Genomic DNA, 8,864 nt, shown 5'->3' on the forward strand with positions numbered 1-8,864 from the left:
AATTATAGACATCATTATTTTAACAAGGGTGCTGCGTTGTGTAATGGTAGTATGTTTGGTCAAGAACCAAGAGGTTTTGGGATTGAATCCCCTGACAGGCCCTGCGTTATGCCCTTGGGAAAGGCAATTAGTACAATTCTCCTCACTTTACTGAGGCGAAGGTGAGAACATTGCGTTGGTTAGGGAAATCCATCGGATAGGACGTTAAATTGGAGGTTCCGTGTTTGAGGACCACGCATCGAGAACATAAAAGAACCCATCACGCTTATCGATAGTATTACGGGTACCTCCCGGTGTGAGTGGATCAGATAAATCTGTCCAGATATGCAGCTTGTACTTTTTAGTAAAAAAACCTGGTGTGTTACGCCATGTGGCTGTTAACCGGTAAAAAGAAATTATTCTTGATACTGAGTAACAATAAAAAGTGCTGCAAACAAGAAATGTACAGACTAATCAGTCTGCAAACATGTACATGTACGTATGAGTTCATGAATTTTTAAAATCACCCAAGCTATACTAAAGAGTCTTGAAAAATCCGCCTGTCGCATATTGGGTTGGGCCACATATACACATGCATAAAGATGCAAGAAGTTGAATCTACTCGGTTACATCTCTATCAAGTCATACGATAGACGCTTGGTACCTAGCCCCTCTAGGTATGAATGTACATTAAACGTCATTCATATTCACACATACTTCATGAAATGACACTACCTCTCATCATGGTTGGACAATTTTTAATTCACTGGCCCTACAAGGCAATAACCTGAAATCCAGTCTATCGCCGTTAGGCCGGACGCTCACCGGGGCAGAAGGGACTTTTCACCGCCGTGGTTATCGTTGGCACCCGGTAGAATTTCCACGCGGTAGGGGTTCAATTGGCCGTTTGTCCTCATTCTATCTTTGTGGCCCATAAATCTCCTACCGCGTAAAAAAACCCACCGGGTGCAAACGACTACCCAGGCGGCATAAAGCTCAGTTTTCCCCGAACAAACATTTGCCGAAGATAGCCCGGTCTAACGACGATAGACTGAATTCCAGGTTTCAACAAGACAATTATAAAAAAAAAGATCTACAGGTCCGAACCAACTTTTCAATGAGAGTAGTCCGAAATTTGAATGACACATCTACTAGGCATTTAGAATTATAGCTAGGAAATTGATTTATTTCGGGTTTTAAAAGCCTTTAAAGTTAAAATTTGAAATGAAAAAACATGCAATGGTAGACTTGGGGATGAAGATATCTCGATGAGGATATCGACCACAAGTAAGGTAAATTCTACATCTGGGCTTTTTGTACGTTCTGAAATATGTACATGACCATTACCCATTACAAACAAAACGGCCACGCCTTGAATCGCATATGCTCAGTTTCGGTTCCAAATCAGATGCAAGATAACTTTGTTGGAAATAGTAGTGTTGTCGCGGCCTTAAAGGCCAATATACAATGATTACTATTCTTAGCTAGAAAACAGATTTGTAGTGATTGCGTCGCTTCGCACCATTTTGGCAATTGTGAATGTTTTGGAATTTTAAAAAAAAGAAAAGAATCACAGTCTCAGGAGAGAAATTTGAGACGTTTAGAGCCAGCTGTAGCCAGTTTGCGAATGGCTTTTGCAACTTGGCTACCGTAGCCTAATGATTAGGTGCAGCCCAGTGAAATACCTGTCATATCAACAGGGAAGAGAACAATCAAAGAACAAAATCTCTACCTCCGCCTTGACGAGTATGGAACCGCTGCTGCCTCCCCGACATGGTGTCAACGGTGGGACTCTGCACATCAAAAATCACGTCCCTTCAGAAGACGAGAGCTCTGGCGACTGACGCACAGCACCAGACACAAAGTAATATATAGCTTCATCGAAAAGAATTGAAAAACAAAAGTTGAAAGCAAAACGTCATGTTTTGAAGTTTTGATATCGTGCTTTTGTTCACAATCGAGACGATTTATTTAAGCTCGCGATCATTTGATATTTTGATATTTGAGACAATATCTGAAAAGAAGTTATGCAATCGCTTTATTCTTTTGTGCTTCTCTGGCTGAAGTGGTCTGTATATCATTGCATACATTTATACATAGTATTACATGTACACCTATTGTGTGTTTTTTTCAAATAGAGATTGTATTTTTTACTGCATTTTCATACATGGAGAAATATGTGCTTATACGCATGCGTATACCTAGAGTGTGGAAAGTATGTTGTGTTTACTTGTTTGTATTGCAGAAACGAAATGTCATGTTGCTCTTACATATATGCATAGATAGAAAAACAGCTTTTTAAAAATGCATATGTTTCACATAGTCCTGTCAACAGACGGCACAACGTTCTATGGAAAGTCAGTTGCTTTATTTATTTGTTTGTTTGTGTGTGTGTGTGTGTGTGTGTGTGTGTTAGTATCTCCAAACATTTGTATTTAGCATAACTTAATAACATATTGATGGATTGTGATTGGGTATTTGGGTGGGCCTTGGGAAGGCGAAGGTCAGAGTCGATTTTGGGCGCCCTTTTGTGTGACCTTGGTACTGCAGCAGAACCTTCTTTTTTCTGTATCTTTTGTCCTGTACATGCCACGGTCTTGATTGCTTGGAGGCAATTTTTTGGTTTGAGGAGAAATCGTGGTGGGTTTGGATTCCTAGCAGCTTTTTTTTGTTTTGTTGTCTGTAAACGGTATCTCGACATCTTTAGTTTTGTTTTAATCAACTAACAGTTCTGGTCTATTGTGAAGTTCTCAAAGAAATAAAAAGACTTCATAATATGTCGTATATAAGGCCTTTGTTTTCGTGCAAACTTATTCAATCCATGCAAGTTCAGACAGCTGATTAGAAGTGGAATACGCACAGGTATTTCACAAGAAAGACAAAAAAAGATTTTGGATATTGAGAAACGTAACAAGTCAATGCATTATAGAAGGTGGGCGTGATTGAAACATGTAAGAGAATGCATTTCAGAAACAAGAAATTAAGTAAAAAACAGAGTAATTAGTTGATCAGTCAATAATCAATTAATTGTCTGTAAGATAAGCAATAATGTTTCATGCAATGTAGACTGGATTGGAACGTATAAAAGAGACACTACTACACCATGCTATAATACACAATCTTAAAGTAAACTTTCATGAATATCCTCACCAGGTTGGTAAGCTGTTTGAAAATGAATTTATTATTCCTTGAGACCATACAACTTCGTGCACACATTAAGTGAAGAAGGAAAAATATGGACTCCAAATCTTCCTTATGAACATTGCAAATAACAAAACAAAAAAGATAAAACAAACTGTATCGCTAAAATCATATTAAGCACGGTAACAATTATGCAATCTATGTCTATATATACATATATGGCAAAGGACTGAATACGCCTGAATGCACATTTTAAAACGTAAAGCAGGACAAGCCAACTTAAGATAGGTCAACGTATCCACCAGTACTTCAGACGAAATGATTTTTACATATCGATTTTGTTGACCATAGACTATCTATTCACATTATTGACTATGTTACTTCCATACTTGAAAGGTTATTCTAACAGACCCCTTTCCAAACTCCTGCGCCATTGAAAAATCTGCTCTCGCGAGAAAACAATTTTCTCGAGAACCTGCGTGAGTGGTCGAAAACGAGGGTCAGCCGGTAATCTTTATAAGTCTACTTTATAATTCTAATTCTGATTGGGGCTCTAATTCGAACTAAAATATGGACCTATGATAGTTACCACCGGACCCTCGCTTTTGCCTAATTCACGCATGTTCCCGCTATATTGTGCTCTCGCGAGAGCAGAATTCACAATGACGCCTCAATTTGGAAAGGGAACTATTCTTGCAAAAGTTTTTTTTTTCCACAATGATATATCAGTTTTCAGACACGGCACAAGTTTCATTTCTTTACAAATATACAGATTGGTCACAATGAATGGTACGGTAGACAAAATAGCAAGTAGAAACCATTTGTACAAATTCTGTATAAAACAGCACTTTTTGTGAAACTTGCAGGATTCTATCCTAATCTGAAATTTTAATTGACCATTGGCAACAATTATGAACAGATCTGATGATTTCTAAATATCAACAACGTGTTGGCAAACTACAACTTTTGAATTTTTGTCTTCAGTAAGGAACGATCATTTTTCTCTATCTCTATTTCTTCTTCTCCAAACGAATAAGATTTATGATCTTGACAAGACGGCTATCACCAATTCACCATGGTAACTAGAGGTGTAACGGACATCCTGTGTCATTCGACAACATAAAGTAGCAAGTAGTAGGACATGGGCTGGTCCATGTGAACGTATCTCCTTGCAAATGTAGCCTCTCTATAGCTAGTTCCGTATTGCTTTCTTAAAGCTCGCCATCTGATGTCACAATGACACTGGTTTCTGCACCCACGTGACTAAGACAAATTGGTGTATTGCCCTCCATATTGTATGGGTAGACCAGGAAGTTATCAGGAAATTTGAATGTTTACATGTCACTGCTGTTACACGATACATTTCAGGAAATCTATATGTCTGATTCTCTATCAACAAATATGGCAGATGTGAAGTCACATAAGATACCTATGATATTGATATTTTGGGCATTCGAATCCGATTTTTCACGCCTAATAATACTAAGACAAAAACATTTTCCACATCTTAACGGAAGGTTAATAATCTTTCTTTACATAACTCGACGACCATGTGTATTCATCATACCATTATCTGCAGTATATTTTCGTCACTTTTTTTTTTCAAAAACGTCCTCAACCATTGATGGATATTTCCTATTTCTTTTATAGGTATTGGTTTCACAAGAAATGCGTCGGCAAGACGTTTCCGGATCGATCCACTACAAGCATTTTTCAACCTTTTAATGTGCAGATATGGAACTGTCAAAATATCAAAATGGCGACTTTCCAAAAGTTCTTCATCTAGAAGCACTGATGTATGGCGGCCATGATGGCGATGTCCTCGCAGAATTTTACTAGCCCTGTTCCCTGTTCTTTGTCGAGCTTCTCGCAAGTGGCGTTCCTTCTCCTTTGGGTCTTTAAGAATTGGTCTAAGACGGCGTCCCCGAGCTCTTCCTTCCTCTCCTCGTAAGGCCGAAGGTCAGGATCAAGGTCATCCTCGAGGTCAAAGGTGAAAGATGATAGATTACCCGACCCCCTTAGCGACGTTACGATTGGTCTACCACGCCGCCGCGGGGAATCATGGGAGGATTGTTTTCGATGGGGTGAAAGGCCACTGCTGACGTCACACTTAACCCCAATAGGAGGGAGACACGGCTTAGCTGGATACCTAAACAAAAGGGCGAAACGAACATAGTCAACAAAATATAACAACTACTACCAGCAGCCAACATCGATTGCTCTTCAAGGAAATAGCTGTGGCTGGTGTTGACCTTGAATGGCATTGATGAATCGTTTCCCAAAAAGGAGGCGGGGGAGGCAGGACGATCTTCACAAGTCTCGTCCTAGCTAGTCTCGTGTTCTCGCGAGACTAGGTCACTCCGTGATCAAGATGTACAGTAGAAATCGAAAATTTGGAGGTGCGTATCACGTAACCTTTTCTAAGTCACTGACTGATGAATATTCTTGTAACTTTCCCCAACTCGTTTTTCCAATCCTACCAATCCTACTAATGAATATGTTGGTTGTTACTAAGTTCATGCATTATGTGAATACGCTAAAGCCTTTCAGCCCCCAAAAGTAGCTGCAGCACATTGGCATGTGACCTGTAGAAATGGGTGCAATACCTGAGAGATTCCAGTAGGGGGAGTTCCTCGTTGGTGCTCCTAGGGTAAGACAGGGACCTGCGCTTGCGGTCTTCGATGTTGTTAAGGCTCTTCCTGAGGCGCTGCAGGCGGAAATACTTGTTGGCTCGAGGCATGTACAGTCCTGGAAATAAATCGCCTTCCTGTAATTTCAGTAACTACTTTTGACTGCGTATTAGTCAACCTTGATATCTCCAGTCTAAGACAAAATAAATGAGTACAGCCTTGTACCCTGGGCCCAATTAGATTTAACAGATATAGTTTGGGCGCGACTAATTATCTTAAGACGGCGTTCTTCTAGTACGTGATGCTATCAAGCTGTCATTTCCCATTAAATCATGTTTATACAGCGAGCAGTTTTAAATTCTTTGAGCAGAAGAAGACCCCTATTAAGTCATATGTATATGGAGACAATGGCAATCCTTTAATTTCTGACAAACGCTATTGAAGAATATTCAGCATTATAAACCGCCAAAACGTAGAGATCTGAAAGATATACGAATAGTAGCTCAAGCAGTTAACGCTGATTTATAGTTTCAATGCCGTTGAGAAAACCCGTAGAAAGCTATTTATAAACAATGATTTAATCATTTTCATGTAATCTCGTTTCGTTACTTTTATCATTACTGATAACTGTTGTCGATTCATACTTGCCCTTTGAATCAGGATTAAAATATCATATTTCATAAAAGAAACGTTAAAAGACGTCGTCGCCATTGACGTAAGGAGTCCTCAATGTGTTAGAAGAAAATCCCTTAGCTCTCCAGATCTAGGTTGTGTCTATAATTAGCACCTTTTAATGAGCTTAGACGTCTTTGAAGATGGTTCACAGCAATTCTCGACCTGCATTGGCCACGCTTCAAATACATTGTCCCTCAACTCGGCTAATTCCTTTTTTTTGGACCGAAGATATCATTATCTTTTGAAGTCTTACAGCATAGAGTTACATGTTTCATTGAAGGTGCTACAAATAGAAAGTAAAAGGAATTGTAGCACCGGATCTTGGAGTAATTAGAACTAGAATTAGTACATTTCGTATCAGATCAAGCTATACTTGAATGGGCTATACAATAATATGTATGCTTAGAAACGCCAGGGAGCGATTTTTGTAGACAACATATGTTTGAAAATATGGCAGTTTTTCTCTTTTCTGTATCTGTATCTATATAGCCGGTATAACCGCCATTCGGCGTAACATGCCAGCTAAAATATAAGTAAATCTTTGACACATTTTTAGGTAAATTTTCTTATTCTGTTGCTTTGTTTTCATAGATTCAGAAAGGGATGAAAAATAATTTCTAACACGTTCAAATAAGACCACTTTTAAATTATAGAACTTTAGAAAATTTGGATGAGAATCGTCAGAACGGAGTTTATTTTCCTACGCAGAGGTTAGCCCGTGGCCTATGCATGCAGTGTATCCTGGGGAGGCTCTGCTAAACCGGGCTGAGGTTTCCGCTTTAGATTTGTAAGCGTGGCCTCCAACCAGCTGTCAGTCAATCATAGAATCACATAAATGTTTTCTTTAGGTAAAGCTGATACTCTTATGGGCTGGCAGTTAGTTGGAAGCCACACCCATAAAAGTGACGTACTTGCGTAGAAGGATGCGCAAAGAAGGGACTTGATAATCATTTCAATTCTGAGATTAAGCCTTAGACTAATCCTAGCTGTTTTAGTACCTGGTTCTTCGTTCCCGTCATGGTTTTCCACCTCTTGGTCAGATAAGGCATCATGGGATGGATGATTGTACTGGGAACGAGAACGTTCCTGGGAACAAGGCCCAACTCTTCTGTCCGACTTTTTGACCGATGTCCGCCTGGATTGGCGTTTGCAGGGGCTATGTCCTGTGGAGTTGACCCTTGGTCTGTAGTCCAGCTGTTCCATAATGATGTTCGTGTGACCTTCATCCCTCGCGCGTCTGCCCTTGCCGCCATCTTTGTCTTCTCTCTGACGTACCACTAACTTGGCCTCGTTTTCGTTGAAGGTCAGCCTCGTTTTCAATGGGCTTCGAGTACTTATCGTCCGTCTTGGGGATTCAGACCTGTCTCGTCGGCTGATTTTGTCCGGTTTTAGCGGAGGTAGCTTGATGGGCCCTCTAGGAAGTACCGGATCCTTCCTTGTGAAACGAGGCATTGTTTCATACTCATCACTGTCGACTGAATGGTGACGTAGCCTTGTCAATGGAGGTAGCCTTGGAGAGAACATGGCCGCGAATTTGGCACAATTAGTCACCTTACTTTCTAAAATAATGTCTTTACTCCTCCTGAAATGACTCAAAGTGAGGGATCACAGTCCAACGCCTTTGACATTCCATCTGTATCTTTCAAAATCACATCTGAATGTAATCTATGGCATCTTCAGATTTATAAGATGACAATTTCGTGCGGCTTCTTTCCCAGTGCTTGCACAATTTCTTCTTTTTGCCCTCAAAATTTGATGGTCAAATATGGCAATGATATTTTTCTTTTGATCTACGCTGATTATGCAAAATAGATAATTGTTTTCCTGACTAAGAAAATCGTCCACCTTACGAATGACACCTGTAATTTGAATGGGCGAGTAGTGGCTACAGCTGATGGCATAAAACAAGATTAGCAGCTGATTGGCTAACGGCTTTTCCACAGTTATAAAGTCGAGAGGTAGTCTTCAGGTGATTGGAAGAAAGTCAGCTTCCCACTGATTGGACGTCAGTCTACCAATGAAAAGTGTCTCAGTCAGGATTGCTGACAATAGGACGAAACTGCGTTGAAACACTCAATTCCGTTGAAACAGTCATAGTATGTATGTCAACCAACCTCTGATGTTCTGGTGTTCTTTACTATTTTCCTGAAGGCCTGTAAAAGAAAGTAGAACATATATTGTATAAGCATATCTTTGGATACGAAAATATGCGTCAGAGAGGATATTATTGTTATTGTTTTTCTGTCTGTTATCAACTTTCAAAGTATATTCTTTGTTGCATTCCTGAATGGAATTTTGATATCTTAAACTATACTAGACTGTACTACAGTTCGTATCTCTGTAAAATTGAAAATACTTCTGTAGGTTGCTAAATGCGTCCTATGATTCACTGAAAAGATGAAGAATATAAATTTGATATGGTTAAAAACATTTCATATG

General features: G+C 39.6%; 1 protein-coding gene across 1 annotated transcript; it reads right to left on the bottom strand.

Annotated features, from left to right (window-relative positions):
* Positions 1 to 3,369: 3,369 nt before the first annotated feature.
* Positions 3,370 to 8,262, bottom strand: LOC136424802 (uncharacterized). Its single transcript, XM_066413464.1, has 3 exons — positions 7,424 to 8,262; positions 5,727 to 5,868; positions 3,370 to 5,269 (listed from the first exon to the last, which is right to left on the bottom strand). The coding sequence occupies exons 1-3, from the start codon at positions 7,947 to 7,949 to the stop codon at positions 4,903 to 4,905; spliced, it is 1,035 nt and encodes a 344-aa protein (XP_066269561.1). The 5' UTR covers positions 7,950 to 8,262; the 3' UTR covers positions 3,370 to 4,902.
* Positions 8,263 to 8,864: the final 602 nt, after the last annotated feature.

Source organism: Branchiostoma lanceolatum, chromosome 18, assembly GCF_035083965.1.
Source record: "Branchiostoma lanceolatum isolate klBraLanc5 chromosome 18, klBraLanc5.hap2, whole genome shotgun sequence".
Taxonomy (NCBI): Eukaryota; Metazoa; Chordata; class Leptocardii; order Amphioxiformes; family Branchiostomatidae; genus Branchiostoma; species Branchiostoma lanceolatum.